The 24,107-nt window shown below is 49.2% G+C and overlaps 1 protein-coding gene across 1 annotated transcript in view; it reads left to right on the top strand.

Moving 5' to 3' along the window:
- necab2 (N-terminal EF-hand calcium binding protein 2) overlaps positions 1 to 24,107 on the top strand; it is a 487,163-nt gene that overhangs the window by 435,721 nt on the left and 27,335 nt on the right. Inside the window, exons 8-9 of the mRNA XM_068049966.1 lie at positions 2,387 to 2,392; positions 8,896 to 8,975. Coding sequence (XP_067906067.1) covers positions 2,387 to 2,392; positions 8,896 to 8,975 — 86 coding nt within the window. The remainder of the gene's footprint in view (positions 1 to 2,386; positions 2,393 to 8,895; positions 8,976 to 24,107) is intronic.

Genomic DNA, 24,107 nt, shown 5'->3' on the forward strand with positions numbered 1-24,107 from the left:
AAAGAGGCATCAGGTTGAGAAGATACAATTGTTTAGTGATGAAAATTATAATCTTGGTATAATTAAATCAGTAGAACCCTCTGATGTGCTGTACTAAATATTATTTCATACAACACAGTCTCTCTGACTCAGATTTGTTTTTTAATAGTTTTTCACCATACTTCCTGTTAGACTGTGGTGCATGTGGGGCAGGGATAATTGACTGATGCTGGAGTTACTAGTCTTTGATAAACATCTCTCATAGTATCATTCGAGTATCATTTTATCACGAGGCTGGGTGACTATTCTTGCTTGCCAAGTGCAAAACTTGTCTCCCACTTTCTCCTGACGACAATACGCCTTTATGAGATATTGCAATATCCCAGATCCTTTCTCCTGATGACACTACCATTTTATAACAACAAGTTACATGTATTTACTTTATTGGGAATCATCTCTTAAAGGGGCATGATCTTTGACAGGAAACATCCCGAAGGAGCGTAATCAGACTCCGAAATTGACAACTGTCCTAAACCAAAGAAGGAGATATTAGGACAGGTGACCAATAGCTTGGGCGAAGAGGTAGGTTTGAAGGAGGATCTTCAAGGGGGAGAGGTGGAGAAGTGCAGAAGTTTGGGAAGAGAATTCCAGAGCTTCGGACTTAGACAGCTGGAAGCATGGCCACCAAATGTGGAGCAATGGAAGTTGTGGATGTACAAAATGCCAGAGTTGGAGCATTGTCAGAGTGAGGAGGTTACAGAGCTAGGGAGGGCTGAGGCCGTGAATGGATTTGAACATGAGGATGAGAATTTTAATGTGAGAGTTTCTCTTCTGTGTGGTTCAGTATGACACCGATTAACAAATTTACCATCTGACCCATGAGGCAACATTGTATTGAAAGAGTTAAACTTGGCTCAGACCCAGCTGTACCTGCCCTGGGGGTGTTTTGGGACAGTGTAAAGGGAGCTTTACTCTGTATCGAACCCGGTGCTGTAACTGTCCTGGGAGTATTTGATGGGGACAGTGTAGAGGGAGCTTTACTCTGTATCTCACCCGGTTTTTTTTTTTGAGTCTCCCTCTTGCAGCAGTCACACAGCCTGCAGCCGCCAAACTTAGCACACAGCCACAGTCAGCTGCACCTCGTTGATGCACTCAGGCTCCCAAATCAGACAGCAGCCAATCCCAGTTTTTTTTTGTAGAGGGAGCTTTACTCTGTATCTAACCCCCGTACTGTACCTGTCTTGGGAGTGTTTGATGGGGACAGTGCAGAGGGAGCTTTACTCTGTATCGAACCCCATTTTTTTTTTCTTTTTCGGTGACCTTTATACCCCAGGCCCCTTTTATATTTTCATGTTGAGGGGGCCTTTATTCCTCAGGCCCCCTTTATATACATATTTACATTTTTTTTTAAATAACTTTATTTAAAACCAGATAAATCAACAAAAACTCAAATTAAAATGCCATTTTCGGCGTCAATGATGCACTCCAGTCCCTGCGGTGCCCACCGGTCGCGGAAGGCCTCAAGCGTACCGGCGGACACCACATGCTCCTTCTCCAGGGACACCCGGGCGCGAACGTAACCGCGGAAGAGGGGCAGGCAATCGGGGAGGACGGACCCCCCGATGGCCCGCAGCCTGGACCTGTGAATTGCCACCTTGGCCAGGCCCAGGAGCAGACCAACGAGGAGGTCCTCCTCCCGGCCCATGCCCCTCCGCACCGGGTGCCCAAAGATCAGGAGCGTGGGACTGAAGTGCAGCCAGAATTTGAGGAGCAGCCCCTTCAAATACTCAAAGAGGGGCTGCAACCTCGCACACTCCGTAGAAACGTGGAACACGGACTCGTCCAGGCTGCAGAAAGTACAGGCGGCCTGGGAGTCCGTGAATCTACTTAAAAGTCTATTGCACGGGACTGCTCTGTGCAACACCCTCCACCCAAGGTCCCCGATGTAAAGGGGGAAGACTCCCGCGTAGAGAGACTTCCATCGGGGTTTCCCCTCGTCGCCAGATGGCAATGCGGACCGCCAGGGCGTGTCCGGCCGGCTCACGAGGGCGAGGAAGTGGAGAGTGTGCAGGAGCAGCCCGTACAGGAAACCCCTCCGCGCCGATTGGAATGGCACGGAGGGCATTTCCGAGAGGCGGCTCGGGTTGTGCGGGACCGGCTCCCGAGGAGGGTTTCGGGGCCTGGGTCCGATGAGCAGTTCCAGCCGAGCGGAGGTCAGCTCGGCCGGGAGCGCCCCACACTCCCGAGCCCCCTCGCTACCCGCAGTGAGGGGTGTCCCGGGGGTTTCGGCTACTCCTCTGCCCGCCGGACCGTCCCCGGAGTCGGCCGCCCGGACAGCCGAGGCGCTCTCCTCCGCCGGCGGGGGAGCACCCCGACTGGAGGCGACCATGTTCCAGACTTGGAATAGATCCCGGTAAAAGACAGGCAACTCCCTCAGAGAGGCGCGGCTAACGGATTCCACCAGGATTCTTGAAGGCAGTGACACTGGCGGAAAAAATACGTCGCCAGCGCACACCATCTGGGAGGACGCTCGACGTACAGGTATCTCTGCAGGGTCTGAAGGCGGAGAGTCACAGCCTGGGTGCGAACGCACACCAGCGACTGGCCGCCCTCCTCGATCGGGAGACTCAGGACCGCAGCAGAGACCCAGTGTTTCCTCTTGCCCCAGAAGAAATCGACGAGTTTCTTCTGGATCTTGATGGCAAATACAGGGGGCGGGGCAAAAGTGACCAACCGGTACCACAGCATGGAGGCCACCAGTTGGTTTATGACCAGCGCTCGGCCCCTGTAGGAAAGCACTCGGAGCAGTCCTGTCCAGCGCCCCAGCCGAGTGGTGACTTTCGCCTCCAACTCCTGCCAGTTTGCCGGCCAGGCTTCCAAAGCGGGGCTAAGGTGGACTCCCAGATAGAGGAGGTGCGTGGTGCTCCACGCAAAAGGTGTCATCTCCTCCGGCAGGGAGTCCACCCGCCACTGACCAACCAGGAGTCCGGAACATTTCTCCCAATTGATCCTCGCAGAGGACGCGGCAGAAAAGGTCTGCTGGCAGTCTCGCATCCTCCGCAAGTCAACGGGATCTGTGATTGCGAGGAGCACGTCGTCGGCGTAAGCCGAGAGGACGACCCGCATGGCCGGCTCGCGCAGAGAATCCCGTCAACCTCCTGCGAAGCAGGCACAGGAAGGGCTCCACGCAGATGGTATAGAATTGGCCGGACATGGGGCATCCCTGACGCACTCCTCTCCCAAAGCGAAGGGGCACCGTCAAAGACCCGTTAACTTTGACGAGACACTCTGCGGCGGCGTGTAAAAGTCGGACCCGGGCCACAAAATGCGGCCCGAGTCCGAAAGTGCGCAGAGTCCCGAAAAGGTATTCGTGATCCACCCTGTCGAACGCCTTCTCCTGATCGAGGGAGAGAAAGGCGACCGACTGACCAGTCCTCTGGGAAAGATGGATCAGGTCCCAGACCAGGTGGATGTTGTCCTGGATGGACCGGCCCGGGACCGTGTAGGACTGGTCGGGGTGGATCATGTGGGCCAGCACGGAGCCCAGGCGGGTAGACATAGCCCGGGCAAGGATCTTATAATCTGTGCTGAGGAGGGAGACCGGACGCCAGTTTTTAAGCAGGCGGAGATCGCCCTTCGTCGGCAGCAGGACGATGACCGCCCTGCGCCACGAGAGGGGCATCTCCCCGGTCACTAGGCTTTCCCCCAGGACCCGCGCGTAATCGTCCCCCAGGACGTCCCAGAACGCCCTGAGGAACTCCACGGTCAACCCATCCAGCCCTGGGGATTTGCCCCTCGAGAGCTGGTGGAGGGCGCCAGTCATCTCCGCCAACGTGAGCGGAGCCTCCAATCCTTCGGCGCCCTCCGGGCTGACCTGCGGCAGGTCCTCCCACAAAACTCTGCGCGCATCCTCGCTGGACGGATCCGGAGAGAACAACGCACTGTAATAAGTACGGACCAGGAGGCCCATTCCCTCCGGATCCGTGATGGAGGATCCGTCGTCGGCCAGCAGCTCGACGAACTGCTTACGGACCCCCCGCCATTTTTCCAATGAGTAGAAGAAGGGTGAGGCGCGATCCAAATCTTCCAGGATCTGGATCCGCGACCTCACGTACGCGCCTCGGGACCCTATGAGCTGCAGGTCCCTCAGCGTGCCCTTCTTCTCTTTGTACGCCTGCCACAGGGCCGGGTCCGCGACGGCATGACCGAGGCGGGATTCCAAGTCGACCACCTCCCTCTCAAGGCGCCCGATCTCGGCTTCCCGCCTCTTGGTCGACCCCTCCGTGTACTCCTGACAGAAGACGCAGATGTGAGTCTTGCCCACATCCCACCATAGCCTCAAGGAGGGGAAGCCCCCTGCTTCCTTCTCCAGTCGGCCCAGAATCGACAGAACGAGTCCCGAAATCGCTCGTCCTCCAGCAGCCAGTTGTTAAAGTGCCAGTACGCGGACCCCGCCCGCGTGCGGAGCGGAGTGAACTCCGCCCACACCAGGTGGTGGTCCGAGCACGGCACCAGCCGCATGGAGGCCACCGAGACGCGGGAGACGTACGCCTGCGAAAAGTAGAGGCGGTCGATTCGGGACCCTCCTCCTCCAGACCTCCACGTGAAGGCGCTGGAGTCGGGATGGAGATTCCGCCAGACGTCCACCAAGTTAAGGGAGCTGATCAGTCTCCTCAACTTCTCCACCGACGCTTGGCCGCGCTGGGGACCGGAACGATCCCCCACCTCGAGGGTGCAGTTAAAATCCCCCCCGAGGATGATGCACTCGCCGCTATCGATGGAGCTCAAGAGAGCGGACACTTCTTCAAAGAGGCGCGCTTGCAATGCGCCGGGCCTGGGCGCGTACACGTTCACAAGGTGGAGCGGCACGCTACCCAGGCGAACGGCAAGGTGGAGCAAGCGGCCCGGCACTAGCTCCTTGACCCCCAAGATCTCCAGCTGAAAAGTCGGGGCCAGCAAGATAGCCATCCACTAGAAATAGGGGTGAGGTGACTCATGTGGACCCGACCCTGCCACTCCAGGAGCCAGGTGGCTTCGTCTCCCAGAACGGTGTGGGTTTCCTGCAGAAAGCTCACCGCGTATCTCCCTTCCCTGAGGACTGAGAGATTGTGAAATCTGCGGTGAGACCCCCTGCTGCCGTTGATGTTGAGGCTGGCTGTGGTTATCTTCATGTCAAAGGTACTTAAAACCCGTCACCAACGGCTCACTGTGAGGAGGGAGTGGAAGTGCATCTGGCCTTCCGCTCCCCCAGCAACCCATTGAGGAACACATTAAAACGGCACCTCTCAACCAGTTTCACGCCCGTGCGCCTGCCCGCTTTCTTCAGGGCGGCATGGACGGACTGTATGATCAGCGCTAGATTCGACCAACGGCCGAGGGCCAGCTGAACTTTATCGTGGCAACCCCTGCAAGCCGCGAGGAAATCCCGGAGTTCCGCCGTGGGGATGAGAGGAGATTCGGTGGGAGGCACGAGGGACTCCACCACCTCACTGGCGATGGAATCAAGATCATCCTCCGTGGCCCACACCGAATCCCCATCCTCCTCCGGGTCGTCACCGCCAGCGGCCGACACATCCACCACTCACTGTGGTGCGGACGTCCCAGCCGCGCCAGCTGGTCCCGCCTCCGTCACGATCCCACCCCCAGGATCGATGGCAGAGGAGTCCTCTCTGGGTTCTATTGTAAAACTGGAGCCTGTGGGTGCCAGCAGCCCAGGACCCCCCTCCACCTCCGTCCCCAGGCCAATGAGTGGTCCAGGGGAGACATAAGATCCTGACTCCGGAAATCCAGCCGGAGCCGAGACCGGAGGCGGAGAGAGGAGGCCATCTCCCGCTCCGCCAACACCCACAGGACCAGCAGATGGGGCAGCATTCTCAGTTTTCACCACGTCGGGTGTCTCCTGGTTGGTGGTGGACTCCGGCTGGGAGGGCTGACCCTCTGGGGCGTCGCCCTCCCCTTCATTCAGGGCACCCGACCCAGTAGCAGTGGCGGAATGGGCGGCGTCCCCAGGCTCCCCCACCACAAGCAGGGCCCCACTTACTCCTTCAGGAGGGGCCTCATGTACCGGGGCCTTCCCCTCCCCTCCATCCTGAGGAATAGGGAGCTCCTGCCCGGACTTTGTAGCCTTGGTGGTGGCGGTAGGGGGAACCTGAGGACCCGAAACAGGAGGCAGCTCCCCTCCAACAGATGGGCCCTGCACCTCAGGGCCCTGTGTTATTTCTGTGGAGGGGTGCCTTCTCCTCTTTTTCCCACTAGGGCGCGGAGGCTCAGAGACCTCCATGTTATCAGAGGCCTCCGCCTCCGAACCCTTTTTTGCCTTTTTAGTCACCCTGGGAAAGGTGGATTCCATGGGAATGGGCTTTGGGCTGAGCTCAGGCTCGGGTTGAGTCAAAGTGTCCAGGGGATGCGCCTCATGATGTTTCCTTTTTCCCCGCGTCTTCCTTCCGCTCGGACGGACGCTCCCCTCCCCGCCGGAGGCTGTGAAAACCACAGCCTCCGGAACCGACTGAGCGGTGTCTATTGGATGTGTGGGGGGAGTGGGAGGAGGAGCTGTGGAACCACTCTGGGCCGCCGAGGTGGAGCTGGCAGCCGGGAGGTTGGGGCAGTTCTTACGAACATGCCCCACCCCCTTGCAGACGTGGCACCGCGCCCCATCCGAGGTCCAGAAGACGCGGTAGGCCGTCCCCTGAAACTCTATACCGAAGTGGCCCTCCAAGACCTCCTCCCGCGCCAGCTGCATGAATAGCTGGCGGCGGAAGGAGTACACATGTCGGAGGCTGTGCTCCCAAAGACCGAGTGGGACTGGGGTGATCCCTGACCTCACCTCCCCCAGATGGTGTAGGTGGGGGAGGAGGAGCTCATCAGGAATGAAGGGTGGGACGTTCGACAAGATTACCGGACGCGCAGTGGCCCCCAGAGGGTCCACTGGCAGGAAAATCCCACCCACTGTGAGCCCCGTACTTAGGGCGAAGGACGCAGCCCGCTCGGTCTTCAGGAAAAACACAGCCTTCCCATACATCTTTGAGGCTGCAACAATGGCCGAGGGGCCGACAACCATGGCCATTGCCTTGACACAAGCCTCAATAGTCATATTAGGATGGGTGTAACTCTTCACCCCATTCTTTGATGTTAAGATTTTAAATGGTGACGGGGCCACAGGAGCAGCTGTCGCAGCTGCTGCAGCAGAGGAGGGCCCCGCCACCGGAGAGGACTGAGAAGTCATGGGGTAGAAGAGTTACAGGCAGTTTGTTGAGAGACAAAAAAAAGAACAAATACAATAAATCAAAAAAGCAACACTTAAAGGATGTAGCACAGAGGAAGAGGCTGAGGGAGAGGAAGGCCAGGAGGAATCAGTCTTTGTTGGTATTTTAAAGAAGTCTTGTAGCTGGTCTTCCAGTTGGGAGGTGGGGTGATGTCTTCACCTGGGTCAGCTGTAAGCTGCCAAGGCACACGCCTCCTTCGATGTTCAGATAAGAGAAAAGGGAAGAGAAGTCTCTTCACCTGGGCAGCTCCAGCTGTCCCAGGCTTAGTAGTTGGGGTGGGGAGGGAGCTCCCTATCCAAAGATGTTAAACATAGGAGCTCCCTATTGAACAATACAACCCCACCCAAGGTCTTCAGGTCTCTTCTTTCCCCACCCCCAACAATCAATGAAAAAGACTTCAGGATAAAACAATCTCACAAAAGTTCTTCCAGTTCTCTGCCTTCCTTCCTTTGTTGAAATTTGGAAAAAACTTTTGTTTCAGTTTGAGTCTCCCTCTTGCAGCAGTCACGCAGCCTCCAACCTCTGCACACAGCCAGTCAGCTGCACCTCGTTGATGCACTCAGGCTCCCAAATCAGAGAGCAGCCAATCCCAGTGCTGTCCCTGTCCTGGGAGTGTATGATGGGAACAGTGTGGAGGGAGCTTTACTCTGTATCTAACCCCGTTTTTTTTTTTTTTTTACACTGTATCTAACCCCCGTGCTGTACCTGTCCTGGGAGTGTTTGATTGGGACAGTGTAGAGGGAGCTTTACTCTGTATCTAACCCTGTACTGTACCTGTCCTGGGAGTGTTTGATGGGGACAGTGTAGAGGGAGCTTTACTCTGTATCTAACCCCATGCTGTACCTGTCCTGGGAGTGTTTGATGGGGACAGTGTAGAGGGAGCTTTACTCTGTATCTAATCCAGTGCTGTACCTGTCCTGGGAGTGTTTGATGGGGACAGTGTAGAGGGAGCTTTACTCTGTATCTAACCCCGTGCTGTACCTGTCCTGGGAGTGTTTGATGGGGACAGTGCAGAGGGAGCTTTACTCTGTATCTAACCCCTGTACTGTACCTGTCCTAGGAGTGTTTGATGGGGACAGTGTAGAGGGAGCTTTACTCTGTATCTAACCTCGTGCTGTACCTGTCCTGGGAGTGTTTGAAGGGGGACAGTGTTGAGGGAGCTTTACTCTGTATCTAACCCCGTTTTTTTTTTATCTAACTCCCGTTTTTTTTTCTTTACTCTGTATCTAACTCCGTGCTGTACCTGTCCTGGGTGTGTTTGATGGGGACAGTGTAGAGGGAGATTTACTCTGTATCTAACCCATGCTGAACCTGTCCTGAGAATGTTTGATGGGACAATGTAGATGGAGCTTAACTCTGTATCTACACTGTCTCATCAAACACACCCAGGACAGGTACAGAACAGGTTACATACAGAGTAAAACTCTTTCTACACTGTCCCATCAAACACTCCCAGTGCATTGGTTTGGTATAGATAAATCAGCTAACTGGGCACAGACCAAGAATTAAACCAGGGACCTTCAACTTTGTGTGTGGGGAAGTATCACATCAGGCTCTGCATTCACCTGCTGAGGACGTGGTGGAGTTACTTTGTACATGCTTTCTGGACAGGAAAGTTTATAACTATGAGGCATGTGTGTGTGTTCCCCATCAGCTCTACCGGCCAGCAGAGAAGAAGGACTTGAATCACAAATCAACAGATTGGCTGAACTGATTGGCCGCCTGGAGAATAAGGTAAGGAGCAGAAGAGGGGGCTGACCTGGCATCTATTCTGATCTCCACCAACTTCCTTGAGTTGCTGATGCTGTAGGTGCTAACAGCTGTAACTCAATTGGGAGCGCACTAGCGTCTGAGTGAGGAGTTTATGGGTTCAGGTTCCACTCAAGGCCTTGAACACAAGTGTTAAGGCTGGCATTCCTGTGCAGTACTGAGGGAGTGCTGCTCTGTTGGAGGTGCAGTCTTTCAGCTGAACTGTTAAACTGTAGCCCCATCTGCCCTCTCAGGTAGTTGCTTGGCACTATTGGGAAAAGATCATGTTAGTTATCCCTGGCATTTTGGAAAATATTTATCCCTCAATCAACATTACTAAAACAGCTTATCTGGTCATTATCACATTGCTGTTTGTTAATTGTGTTTAGGAAGGCAGATGGGATACTTGCCTTTATTATCCGAGGCTTAGAATATAAAAGCAGGGAGGTTATGCTGGAGCTGTATAAAACGCTAGTTAGACCACAGCTGGAGTACTGTGTACAGTTCTGGGCACCACACTATAGGAAGGATGTGATTGCACTGGAGAAAGTGCAGAGGAGATTCACCAGGATGTTGCCTGGGTAGGAGCATTTCAGCTATGAAGAGAGACTGAAAAGGCTAGGGTTGTTTTCTTTCAAACAGAGTAGGATGAGGGGGGACCTGATTGAGGTTTACAAAATTATGAGGGGCATTGATAGGGTAGACAGGAAGAGACTTTTTCCCTTAGCGGAGGGGTCAATAACCAGGGGGCATAGATTTAATGTAAGGGGCAGGAGGTTTCGAGGGGATTTGAGGAAAAATGTTTCACCCAGAGGGTGGTTGGAATCTGGAACACACTGTCTGAAGTGGTGGTAGAGGCAGGAACCCTCACAACATTTAAGACGTATTTAGAAGAGCACTTGAAACGCCATAGCATACAAGGCTCCCGGCCAAGGGCTGGAAAATGGGATTCAAATAGTTAGGTGCTTGATGGCCGGCACGGACACAATGGGCCGAAGGGCCTGTTTCTGTGCTGTATAACTCTATGACTCTAATTGTATGCAGTTGGAGGGTATTAATTGAGTTTCACGAACACATATAAAGGGACACTGAAACTGTGTGGTTGAGTTAGGAGTTGTATGCTTGTATTGTTTTACTGTATAGATAAGATTAAGCCTCTGTAAAGATTGGCTCCAGTATCATCCTTCACCAACTGGCTTTATGGACTAAAACACTGTTTGTGGGAACTAGCTTTATGCAAAATTGGCTGCCACGTTTCCTACATTACAACAGTGACTGCACTTCAAAATAGTGCTTCTTTGGCTACAAAGTGCTTTGAGGTATCCGGCGGTTGTGAAAATGCTATATAAATGCAAGTCTTTCTAACCTTGGCCACTGCAGTATTGGGACAGTAGTAATAGAAAGGGGGATGTAAAGTCTGAGGGAGGAGTGGAGCTTTTCTATTGAAAATGCCCCCCCAGTCTGTACTCAGGTATGATCTGAAAATGACTCCCTTTCACTGCCCTTTCACTGGTGGGATGGAGATGGAAGTTCACACCATACTGAGGGCTGCTCACTCATCTCTCCAAAACTCCCCAAAACCCCTGCTGAATGTGCAACCAGTTACCCCCAACTGCCCACACCCCCCACAATCCCCTCTCCAGGAGCAGGCTTTCCTGGGGTTAGGTGGCTTCACCTGTTAGATCCCCTCTTTCTTTCAGTGAAGTGCCAGGAGAAGGGAGCTCTTACATCAGGGAGGAAACTAATGCTGTTACACTGTTAAACTGAGGACCCCCCTGCCCTCTCAGGTGGAAGTAAAAGATCCCATGGCACTATTTCGAAGAGAGCAGGGAGTTCTCCCTGGTGATCTGGCCAATATTTATTCCACAATCACTAAAAGAAAATACACAGATTACCTGGTCATTTAGCTTATTGCTGTTTGTGGGATCTTGCTGTGTGCAAATTGGCTATAGCCTTTGCTACATTACAACAGTGATTACACTTCAAAAGTACTTCATTGGCTGAAAAGTGGTTTTGGATGTTCTATGATTGTGAATTCCAAATGAGATCAACCTAGAATGTGCTGGTGAATGAAGGTTGAACACGCCGGTGACCCATTCCCTTATCCACTATTTTTAATCAGGTGGAAAATGGTTCAAATATCAGATGAAGGCTTAGGCTTTTATCAGTCACTGTAGGCCCAGCTTTAGGCTTTTGTCAGTCACTGTAGGCCCAGTTTTAGGCTTTTATCAGTCACTGTAGGCCCAGCTTTAGGCTTTTATCAGTCACTGTAGGCCCAGCTTTAGGCTTTTATCAGTCAATGTAGGCCCAGCTTTAGGCTTTTGTCAGTCACTGTAGGCCCAGCTTAGGCTTTTATCAGTCACTGTAGGCCCAGCTTTAGGCTTTTGTCAGTCACTGTAGGCCCAGCTTTAGGCTTTTCCCAATCACTGTTAGGTTGAAATTGGGGCTTGCTTCAGGGATCTAAGGGTATGGAATGCACTGATCAGGCAGTGCTTGGAGAATGCCTCTAGAACTGCTTCATCAAAATGGATGGAGTCCCTACATGTACTGCTCTATGCCACTGACTAGAGGCTCTGAAGATAAGGAGACCAGAATGGTCAGGGATATTTTAAAAGGAATAGCTAAATGAATATTTCTAAGCCTGTTTCATTTTCCACACTATCTCCCCCAGACTTTAGTTTTCCTTTATACCTTTTAATGTTGTTTACAGACAACAGTGATGACTACACTCTGAATTAGTAATTGTGAGAGCTTTTAGAAAGTCCTAAGGATGCTACATAGATACAAGTTCTTTCTTTTTTTTCATCACTGCCTGTGGCATGTCTTCAAAAATTGGCCCACAGAAAGATTCAAACACATTAATGATTTCCATAGTGAGACTGGAGAAAGAATTAAAGTTAGCAAATAACCTTTATTCATATTATGCTCATAGAGGTGAGGGATGTGAGTAATGGGGAATGGAACCCTTTCCATTTCAGGCAACCAGGATCAAACACTCCCAGGGTGTGTACAGTATGGGTTAGATACAGAGTAAAGCTCCCTCTACACTGTCCCCATCAAACATTCCCAGAACAGGTACAGCATGAGGTTAGATACCCAGTCCCCAAAACCCTTCTCGGGAGCCGGTCCTGCACAACCCGAGCTGCCTCTCGGAAATGCCCTCCATGCCATTCCTTACGGTGCAGAGGGGTTTCCTGTACGGCTGCTGCTGCACACTTTCCACTTCCTTGCCCTCGTCAGCAGACCGGGCGCGCCCTGGCGGTCCGTGTCGCCATCCGGCTGTGAGGGGAAACCCCGGTGTAGATCTCTCTATGTGGGAGTCCTCCCCTTTACATCAGGGAGCTGGGGTGGAGGGTACTGCACAGGGCAGTCCTGTGCAATAGACTTTTAAGCAGGTTCGCGGACTCCCTGGCCGCTTGTAATTTCTGTGGCCTGGACGAGTCCGTGTTCCATGTGTATATGGAGTGTGTGAGGTTGCAGCTCCTGTTTGCATATTTAAAAGGGCTGCTCCTCAAATTTTGGCTGCACTTCAGCCCCACGCTCCTGATCTTTGGGCACCCAGTGCAGAGGGGTGTAGGCCAGGAGGTGGATCTCCTTGTCAGTCTGCTCCTGGGCCTCGTCAAGGTGGCAATTCACAGGTCCAGGCTGCGGGCTGTCGGGGGGTCCGTCCGCCCTGATTACCTGCCCCTCTTCCGCGGTTACGTTCGCGCCCGGGTGTCCCTGGAGAAGGAGCATGCGGTGTCTGCCGGTACGCTTGATGCCTTCCACGACCGGTAGGCACCGCAGGGACTAGAGTGCATCATTGATGCCGAGAATGGCATTTTACTTCGAGTTTTGGTTTATTTATCTGTTTTTAATAAAGTTATTTTAAAATGTATATAAAGAGGGCCTGGGGAATAAAGGCCCCCTCAACATAACATACATAAAAGGGGCTTGGGGTATAAAGGCCACCTTATATAAAAAAACGGCTAGATAGAAAGTTAAAAAAACGAAGAAAAAAAAACGGGATTAGATACAATGTAAAACTCCCTCTACACTGTCCCATCAAACACTCCCAGGGCAGGTACAGCACGGGGTTAGATACAGAGTAAAGCTCCCTCTACACTGTCCCATCAAACACTCCCAGGGTAGGTTTCTACCTATTCTATATAACTTTTACCAATTTCCAGTGAAAAAAAAAATGGGTTAAATACATCCCGATGGAGGTCTGTCTACGCGGGAGTCTTCCCCCTTTACATTGGGGACCTTGGGTGGAGGGTGCTGCACAGAGCAGTCCCGTGCAATAGACTTTTAAGTAGGTTCACGGACTCCCAGGCCGCCTGTACTTTCTGCGGCCTGGACGAGTCCGTGTTCCATGTTTATACGGAGTGTGCGAGGTTGCAGCCCCTCTTTGAGTATCTGAAGGGGCTGCTCCTCAAATTCTGGCTGCACTTCAGTCCCAAGCTCCTGATCTTTGGTCACCCGGTGCGGAGGGGCTTGGGCCGGGAGGAGGATCTCCTCGTCGGTCTGCTCCTGGGCCTGGCCAAGGTGGCAATTCACAGGTCCAGGTTGCGGGCCGTCGGGGGTTCCGTCCTCCCCGATTGCCTGCCCCTCTTCCGCGGTTACGTTCGCGCCCGGGTGTCCCTGGAGAAGGAGCATGCGGTGTCCGCCGGTACGCTTGAGGCCTTCCGCGACCGGTGGGCACCGCAGGGACTGGAGTGCATTGTCGACGCCGAGAATGGCATTTTAATTTGAGTTTTTGTTTATTTCTGTTTTTAATAAAGTTATTTTAAAAATATAAGTGTGTATATAAAGGGGGCCTGAGGAATAAAGGCCCCCTCGACATATAAAATATATATAAAGGGGGCCTGAGGAATAAAGGCCCCCTCGACAAAAAAAAAAAAACGGGGGTTAGATACAGAGTAAAACTCGCTCTACACTGTCCCCATCAAACACTCCCAGGACAGGTACAGCACGGAGTTAGATACAGAGTAAAGATCCCTCTGCACTGTCCCCCATCAAACACTCCCAGGACAGAAAAAAAAAAGAAGAAAAAAAAACGGGGTTAGATACAAAGAAAAAAAAAATGGGTTAAATACAGAGTTATGATCCCTCCCACACTGTTCTACTAATAGCTTCAGCCCCATCCTCGGAAGAATGTCCTCTCTTTCACAACTGATTCTTTTTGCATTTCCCAAACCAGTCTCTGTCAGTGAGATCACGAACTGATGCCGAATTAGTGCCAGTGGGCTCATGCCCATCTACGGAGACCACCTAAACCCACTGGAAATAGAAAATTGCCTATCACATAAAAGCCTCAGTTCATGTGAAATATTCAAATGAAGGAGAAATCCCCAGGCGCAGTAGTAATACATCCAAAAATACTCTCGGAGGAATGGGTGGGGAGCAGGAGGAAGGCAGCAAGACAACTCATCTGAATTTGTCCAAAAATTCTTGGAAGGAGAAAAAATCTCAAAATTAGGAGGGTAGGATAGTTATATCTCTGTTTAGGGAAGGTAGTAAGGGCCTGCCGGAAAAGTTTAGGCCTCGGCTGCAGCTAAATGTCTACAGCCCCTAATGTGGGATAAAATGAGTGAACCCTCGGAATAATTTGGGCTAATTGGGAACAGTCATCATTGTAAAGGGCAGGTCACCTTGAGTGGTTTGAATGAAATGTCGAAAGAAATCTTCGAGTGCAGGCATTAAAGCGAATTTGATAGAATTTGTATAGAGTGACTTTCAGAAGGTGTTTGATAAGATGCCACATAAGAGGCTTATAATAAAACTTGGAGCACATGACATTAAAAAGAATACTGAGGTAGTTAAGGAAGTGAAAAGTAAGCATTTCCATTTATTGAGCACCATTCAAGACCTCAGGACTTCCACAATGCTTTAACAGTGAAATGCATAGAAGAAGTGAAATCAAGCCTTTTCTGACGTGCCTCATTACATTTAGTGATGTGAAACCAAATATGTTCTTTTATTTGACGGAATGTAAATCACTGCCTTTTGAAAAATACTTTTCATTTTCTAAGTCTGAAATTGCTTTCAGACTGTCCCTGGGGCGGAAAATAACATTCATTAAGAGCCAGAAACGTTAATCCCTTGCAGGTCTGACATCGATTAATTTTGCTCGCCCCACCCGCCTCCCCCCCCCTTTCCCCCCACATCCATTTATATGCTCCGGGCCTGCACCTCACATGGTCAATCTTCATCTGTGAACATGCACAGTGAGCTCCGGCAGGCTAATTAATTGTACAGTACATCACACAGCTATGTCTAACTCTGACCTTGCACATGCACACAATTCTTTGCAATTGCTTATAATTCTTGGGTTTTTACACTGGATTCTGCCTGCATCGCCAGATTCAGTGGGCTAATTTTATGGCCCCCCTCGGGATGGGAATGGAGGTGGGAAGCCCCGTTAAATTGCATGGGAAGGCAGAGGCGGAGTGTCCATTGCCTTCCCAATGCCTTCCAATTCAGTCCGGGGTGGGGAAGGCTGAGGATGGAGCACATGGCATTAAACAGAATACTGAGGTAGTTAAGGAAGTGATAAGAAAGAATTTTCATTTATTGAGCGCCATTCAAGGGCCTTTTCCTGCCTCCACCTCAATTTAATGGAAGGCGGACGGGCCCACCGCCATGGGAAGACACCAGCAGGTAAAACCTGGAGGCATTCTAGCAGGATTGGGGGGGAGGGTCCCTCCTTTGTGGGAAATCCAGGGCCCCCAGAGGGCTCCCCCAGCAGCAGTGGCTACCCCCCCCAGAAAGACCATCCCCCATCCTCAATAACATCCCCACATCCAGTCACCTGGGCCTGCCAGTACTGCAGAGCTGCCGGCCTTCCAATTGGCCAGCAGCTCTGGAGGTGGGAGCTCATCCCTTAAAGGGACGGTGTCCCCGTTGGTTAATGTCCTGCCTGCTGTGGAATTACAATGGGGTTCCAACAGATGACCAAGTTGGGGTCCCCTCCCGCCTTCCAGCCTGCTGCTGGGAACTCCATCGCTAGAATAAAATGCAGCCCAGCATCACTGATAACAACCATAAGTGGTCTCTATGCATCCTATTATAGGGAGTGCAACCTTTTTTGCCCACCATTCAGTTAAATGATAACATATTGCAGGGATTGTTACAGACAGCCCTTACTGTGCACTGGCTCCTGAAATGTGACTCATGGTGTGTGTTGGATTTTCTTTTGTTTATATTTGCATTAAATACATGAATGAACACTATGGGTTGCACTGTGGGAGCAATCAAGTTCCTTATGCTCCACAGTGTGAAAAACGCTAAACACACAACTTTATGGGAAGATGTTAACCCAAGACCCCTCAGGTAGACATATAAGATCCCACTGAAATCTTTTGAACAAGAGCAGAGATGTTCTGGTCAATATTTATGTCTCAACCAAGATCTCTAAAACAGATTATCGTGTCATTATCACTTTGATGTTTGTGGGATCTTGCTGTGCACAAATTGGCTTCCGCGTTTCCTACATTACAACTGTGACTATGCGTCAAAAGTAATTCATTGACTGTAAAGAACTGATGTCATGAAAGGCGCTATAGAAATATAAGTTTGTTTGTTCATTCCTGTCTCACTAAATATGGGCTCTAAGACAGAAGATTTGATTCTCGAGATTAATCCTTCAAAACTAAACTGGTTCAGCTTTTAAAATACAGATGACTTTCTTGCTTGGTAAAACCCAATTTTAACCTCACACACCCAATGAGAACGAATCTGGTTTGGGTCAGACACGTCTTCACACCCTGTCTAATTTTTACACTCCGTTCAAGTCAATATATTTGATCTGAATCTGGTCCAACTTAAGCTTAAGTTGAGGCTGCTGTGACTGGATGAGCCCCCTGCCTCTCTGTGAGCTGCCAGTGAGATCGGGGTCTGTGTTTGGCACACTGAGTTAACAATCAATGTTACTGGTCAGAGATGAGGACCTACCTCAATGGGTGATGCTGTGCATACCAAACAAAGGCCAACTGCTGTGTAAATTACAAATGTCAAAAATTGGAAAAAATGTCATCATTGATCTGTCAATTAAAATTTTTAAACTCAGTTCATCTTGGTTTTGATTGCATATTTAATTGATACAATTACTGCATCAATTTCTTTCAAGTTTGTTTTGTCACTGATGCGATTATTATTACACAGAATTATATAGAAAACAGAAACTGAACTGCTCATTGTGAAAGTTATTTCTGTGATATTGGAACTCAGCTTTACAATTAATCAACTATCTAATTAACCATCAGACAGTTTTAAAATAAATAAGCTCCATATTCACAAGCCCTTCACATTTACTGCCTCACTTCAAAATGCTTTGCTTTAACTTTACTTTTGTTTTCCTTTCGATTACTTTTTGTTGACTATTGATCCTCTTTAACTAACTTTGTGTTTTTACTTGCTTGACAGCCTGATTTTCAGCTTTTCTTTTTAGCTCTCTTCCCTGTTCTTAAGGATGGCTCTTTGTCCTGCCCTGTCCGATCCATCCACTCTGCCTCACCCTACTTAACCTGCTTGTTTCTGTCTGAGCACTACACCAGAAATCTCATCCCTTCCTGCCCCAACTCATCCAGCATCACAGGCAACCACCCTGACCTTTTATTTTCTTTCCCATCACCTGTTCCTATGATTCCCTCCACTAGTGAAGCAGTGGTGACATGTGCAGGGAGCAGCGGCTTAAACTGAAGTACCTTAATACCTTTAATTGGTAAAAGGCGAGAGGAATGTTCAGTGGTGTTTCAAAACAAGACAGTTGAAAACATCGAAGCTTCTTTGTTGTTTGAAACTGGGGATAATTTTGAGCAACATCTGTGATTAATGCGCTAAAACATTAATCACCAAAATAATGTGTCGATTAACATGGAAGTGAACAAATTCACTGAGAGTCTTTAGTGTGATTTGAATAGAATGACACTCCAAACTCTCAAGTGTTGCAAGAAGACATCTTCTCAAAAGAAGAGGGGTGCCTGGAATTTCCAGGTGGTCTCCAGGAAACGCTGGAGAAATGTGTAAATGGGCATGTCTCCACAGGGTTTCTCCCAAAATTAGTGGGAGAACCTGAATGGAAATTCTCGATGCTTGTGATTGTTCAAAGCGACCCTCTCTCTTAAAATCCAATCACTATTGAATCCAAGCTGCTAGCTTACAGTTGGGAAAAAAATTGCTGCATGCAGCTTTAGGAGTGAACTCCTTAAATATCGAATCTAGCATGCCAGGAATGTTATAATTTTAAAATTTCAACTCAAGACAACCTAGGTAAAAATCCATTTTGGCACAAGGGGTCACGGACTGCTTTTCCTCTCCCCACCCGAGGGATGCTGTAGTGCCTCATCTGCTAACTTCATTGAGATCATCCACGTCCAGCACAGTCTAGGGTTTGATGCTGGGGTTCATATGGCTCAGTAATGCCTGGGTGATGCATTTATCCACTTGGACATCAGGAAAGTTTTTAATGGGTCTACATTGTCATGGTGATGAACCTTGCAAGACGCTGCAGTGGGGGGAGGGGAGGGATTATGGTAACATGAGCTGTCGCTCAATTGTAGCTTTTTAAAAATTCTCTCTACTCTTTTGTTATGAGAGGGAACTATTAACCAAGGCTGAAAAACGTTTCTGAAGAATTGTTTTTATTGACAGTTTTACAGATAAAAATGCTTACAACTTTATCTGGGAGCACAACTTGAAACTCAAAATGATCGATTCTTCTGCTTTGGGAGACACAGTGGTTAATTCTTCAATTACATCTTCTTTAAACTGTTCCAGTTCTGTCACCTCAATCGCTAAATGAGCTGCTTTTATATCTCTCTTTGCTGCTGCAAAACAGCTAGCTGCTTATTTTCTCCCCATTCTCTCTTATGGCTTGGCGACAGGTAGCTTTGTTATGATTTCCTTCTCTTTAACATTGTTGTTTGGAAGCACGGCATATTTTGCACCTTCTTCAACAGTCTGAAGTAATAATATAATCACAGAATCATCGAATCAGCAACTCAGAAGGAGGTCATGAGGCCACTTGTGGCTGTATCAGCTCTTTGAAAGAGCAATCCCATTAGCCCCAAACCTCTGCTCTTCCCCCACAGCTCTACAAATTTCCCTTTTTCAGCTATATATACAATTGCCTCTTGAAGGGTAATACAATATCTCCTTCCACCACTCTTTCTGGCTGTGTATTCAAAATAGTAACAACTTATTGCATAAAAAATTCCCATCATCTCCCCCTCTCCTCTGGCTTTATTGCCAATTACTTTAAATCTTCGTCCTCTAGTTACTTGTCCTCCTACCAATATGAAGAGTTTATCTTACTCTTTTAAAACCATTCATGATTTTGAACCCTTTGTTAAATCTCCTCTTAACCTCTGCTCTAAACAACAAATACTCAAAACTCTCCACATAACTGAAGTCCCTCATCCCTGATACCATTCTAATAAATCTCTCTGCACCCTCTCTAAGGCCTTGACATCCTTCCTAAAGTGTGGTGCCTAGAATTTGGCACAATATTCCAACTGGGGCCTAACCAGTGATGTATAAAGTTTGAGCATAACTTTCTTAATTCTGTACTATATTCCTTTCTAGAATCCTATATGTTTTTAACAGCCTTCTCGACTTGTCCTGCCACCTTCAATGAGTTGTGTACATACATCCAGAGATCTCTCTGCTCCTGTATCCCCTTTAAAATAGTACCCTTTAGTTTATATTGCTTCTACTCAGTCTGCTGGCACAATTCATTACTTCATACATCTCTGCATTAAATTGACCGTTTCAGCAGTCTGTGTCCTCCTGAAGTCGGTTACAATCTTCCATAGTGTTTAGTACAACTCCGTGTTTTGTGTCATCTACAAACTTTGAAATTATGCCCTGTTTACCCAAGCCCAGGTCATTTATGAATCAAAAAGAGCAGCAGTCTTCATACCAATCCCTGGAGGACACTGCTGTGTACTTCACTCCGGTCTGAAAAACAACCATTCACCACTACTCTCTGCTTTCTGTCCCTTAGCCAATTGCATACCCATGTTTCCACTGTCCCTATAATCTCAAAAGCTTCAAATTTGCTAATGAATCTGTAAGGTAGTATTTTCTTAAATGCCCTTTGAAAGCCCATACACACAACATCAACTCCACTACCTCTCTATTACTTCATCAAACAACTTTTTAAAAAATTCATTCATGGGATGTGGGCATCACTGGCTAGGACAGCATTTATTGCCCATCCCGAATTGCCCTTGAGAAGGTGGTGGTGAGCTGCCTTCTTGAACCGCTGCAGTCCATTTGGGGTAGGTACACACACAGTGCTGTTAGGAAGGGAGTTCCAGGATTTTGACCCAGCGACAGTGAAGGAATGGCAATATAGTTCCAAGTCAGGATGGTGTATGGCTTGGAGGGGAACTTGCAGGTGGTGGTGTTCCCATGCACTTGCTTCCCTTGTCCTTCTAGGTGGTAGAGGTCAGAGGTTTGGAAACTGCTGCCTAAGGAGTCTTGGTGCGTTGCTGCAGTGCATCTTGTAGATGGTACACACTGCTGCCACTGTGCATTGGTGGTGGAGGGAGTGAATGTTTGTGGGTGGAGTGCCAATCAAGTGGGCTGCTTTGTCCTGGTTGGTGTCGAGCTTCTTGAGTGTTGTTGGAGCTGCACCCATCCAGACAAGGAGAGAGTATTCTATCACACTCCTGACTTGTGCCTTGTAGATGGTGGACAGGCTTTGGGGAGTTAGGAGGTGAGTTACTCGCCGCAGGATTCCTAGTCTCTTGTAGCCATGTTGTTTATATGGCTACTCCAGTTCAGTTTCTGGTCAATGGTAACCCCCAGAATGTTGATAGTGGGGGATTCAGCAATGGTAATGCCATTGAATGTCAAGAGGAGATGGTTAAATTAGTCAAACAGGATTTGCCTTTAACAATTTCTGTGCTAACTCTAATCTATTCACCCTTATTTTTCCAATTGACAATTAATTTTGACCCAGAATGTTGTCTCTAATAGTTCCCTCACCACCGATGTGAGGTTGACTGTGCTGTAGCTGTCGGATTTATCCCTCTCTCCTTTTTGAACAGGGATGTAACATTTGCCATCCTGTAATCCTCTGCCACCTCTCCAATATCTAATGAGGATTACGGAGTGTGGCTGGAGACCCTGCTATTTGTACCCTTACTTTCCCCAGCTTTCCACAGCTTTGCCTGTGCTGGGAAGAGGTAGCAGTACCACAGGACATGCTCGATGCCAATATCATCACCCTCTTTAAGGACAAGGGTGACCGTGGTGAATGCAACAACTACCGTGGAATCTCCCTGCTCAGCATAGTGGGGAAAGTCTTCACTCGAGTCACTTTAAACAGGCTCCAGAAGCTGGCTGAGCGTGTCTACCCTGAGGCACAGTGTGGCTTTCGAGCAGAGAGATCCACCATTGACATGCTGTTCTCCCTTCGCCAGCTACAGGAGAAATGCCGTGAACAACAGATGCCCCTCTACATTGCTTTCATTGATCTCACCAAAGCGTTTGACCTCGTCAGCAGACGTGGTCTCTTCAGACTACTAGAAAAGATTGGATGCCCACCAAAGCTACGAAGTATCATCACCTCATTCCATGACAATATGAAAGGCACAATTCAGCATAGCGGCACCTCATCAGAGCCCTTTCCTATCCTGAGTGGCGTGAAGCAGGGCTGTGTTCTCGCACCTACACTGTTTGGGATCTTCTTCTCCCTGCTGCTCTCACATGCGTCCATGTCTTCAGAAGAAGAAATTTTCCTCCACACAAGATCAGGTGGCAGGTTGTTCAACCTTGCCCGTCTAAGAGCGAAGACCAAAGTACGGAAAGTCCTTATCAGGGAACTCCTCGTTGCTGACGATGCTGCATTAACATCTCACACTGAAGAGTGTCTGCAGAGACTCATCGACAGGTTTGCGGCTGCCTGCACCGAATTTGGCCTAACCATCAGCCTCAAGAAAACGAACATCATGGGACAGGACGTCAGAAATGCCCCATCCATAAATATCGGCGACCACACTCTGGAAGTGGTTCAAGAGTTCACCTATCTAGGCTCAACTATCACCAGTAACCTGTCTCTCGATGCAGAATTCAACAAGCACATGGGAAAGGCTTCCACTGCTATGTGTGTGGGCCAAGAGAGTGTGGGAAAATGGCGCACTGACACAGAACACAAAAGTCCAAGTGTATCAAGCCTGTGTCCTCAGTACCTTGCTCTACGGCAGCAAGGCCTGGACAACGTACGTCAGCCAAGATCGACGTCTCAATTCATTCCATCTTCGCTGCCTCCAGAGAATCCTTGGTATCAGGTGTCAGGACCGTATCTCCAACACAGAAGTCCTCGAAGCGGCCAATATCCCCAGCTTATACACCCTACTGAGCCAGCGACGCTTGAGATGGCTTGGCCATGTGAGCCGCATGGAAGATGGCAGGATCCCCAAGGACACATTGTACAGCGAGCTCATCACTGGTATCAGACCCGCCTGCCATGTCTCCTTTAAAGGCGTCTGCAAACGCGACATGAAGTCCTGTGACATTGATCACAAATCGTGGGAGTCAGTTGCCAGTGATCGCCAGAGCTGGCGGGCAATCATAAAGGCGGGGCTAAAGCGTGGCGAGTCGAAGAGACTTAGCAATTGGCAGGAAAAAAGACAGAAGCGCAAGGAGAGAGCCAACTGTGTAACAGCCCCGACAACCAATTTTATCTTCAGCACCTGTGGAAGAGTCTGTCACTCTAGAATTGACCTTTATAGCCATTCCAGGCGCTGCTTCACAAACCACTGACCACCTCCAGGCGCTTACCCATTGTCTCTCGAGACAAGGAGGCCAAAGAAGAAGAAGGACTTTCCCCAGTAACCTAGGATATATCCCATCTGGACTAGGTGACTTTTCTCTTTGTGAATTGCAAACCTTTTAAGTATCTCCCATTTATTTACTTTTTATCCTATCTAATTTCTCTACAACCTCCTCCTTTACTGCTACATTGACAATATCCTCCTTCTCTTGTGAAGACAGATGCGAGGTACACAATTAGTAACGGGCGGCACAGTGGCGCAGTGGTTAGCACCGCAGCCTCACAGCTCCAGGGACCCGGGTTCAATTCCGGGTACTGCCTGTGTGGAGTTTGCAAGTTCTCCCTGTGTCTGCGTGGGTTTTCTCCGGGTGCTCCGGTTTCCTCCCACAAGCCAAAAGACTTGCAGGTTGATAGGTAAATTGGCCATTATAAATTGTCACTAGTATAGGTAGGTGGTAGGGAAATATAGGGACAGGTGGGGATGTTTGGTAGGAATATGAATATGGGATTAGTGTAGGATTAGTATAAATGGGTGGTTGATGTTCGGCACAGACTCGGTGGGCCGAAGGGCCTGTTTCAGTGCTGTATCTCTAATCTAATCTAATCTAACTCAACCATGTACTCTACCTCCACATGGAGATCTCCTTTTTGGTCCCTATTCAGCCCCTGACTTGTTTCTTTTGGCTACCCTTTTACTATGAATCTATTTATAAATGTTTTGGGTACTATTTTATGTTAGCTGTTAATCTCTTCTCACACACTCTCTTACAGGAACCTCTGCTGGAAATCGCAAGCATGTGAATGCTCCATCTGGACCAGATCGGGCTTGGCAGTAATTCTGTTCATGGTCAAAATAGCCCACCAACAACTTAATCTATTTAGCTTTCAGATAGCTGATATCCTGCTTCACAAGGTCTCATTAATTCAGATTCATACAAAGAAGGAAAGATGGGCATTATGTTGCATCTTTCTCAATGTCCTGAATTGCTTTACAGCCAATGAAGTACTTCCTGAACTGCAGTCACTGTTGTCATGTAAAAAAAAACTGCAGCAAATTTGTGCACAGCAAGGTCCCACAAACAATGTGATAATCTGTATTACTGCAGTTCACTGAGGGATAAATATTGCTCAGAAGACTGGGGACAAATCACCTGCTCTTCTTTAAGTAGAGTACTGAGATTTTTTACACCTGCTCTTAAGAGGGCAGATGGGGCCTTGGTTTAACATCTCCACAGAAAGATGGCACCTTTGACAATGTAGCACAGGAAGGCTCTTAAACCAACAACCTTTGGACTTAAAGGTGAGAGTGCTACCACTGAGCCACATCTGAGAGCTTCACAGGGAGGCATGGC

This window comes from Heterodontus francisci, chromosome 17, assembly GCF_036365525.1.
Source record: "Heterodontus francisci isolate sHetFra1 chromosome 17, sHetFra1.hap1, whole genome shotgun sequence".
Lineage (NCBI taxonomy): Eukaryota > Metazoa > Chordata > Chondrichthyes > Heterodontiformes > Heterodontidae > Heterodontus > Heterodontus francisci.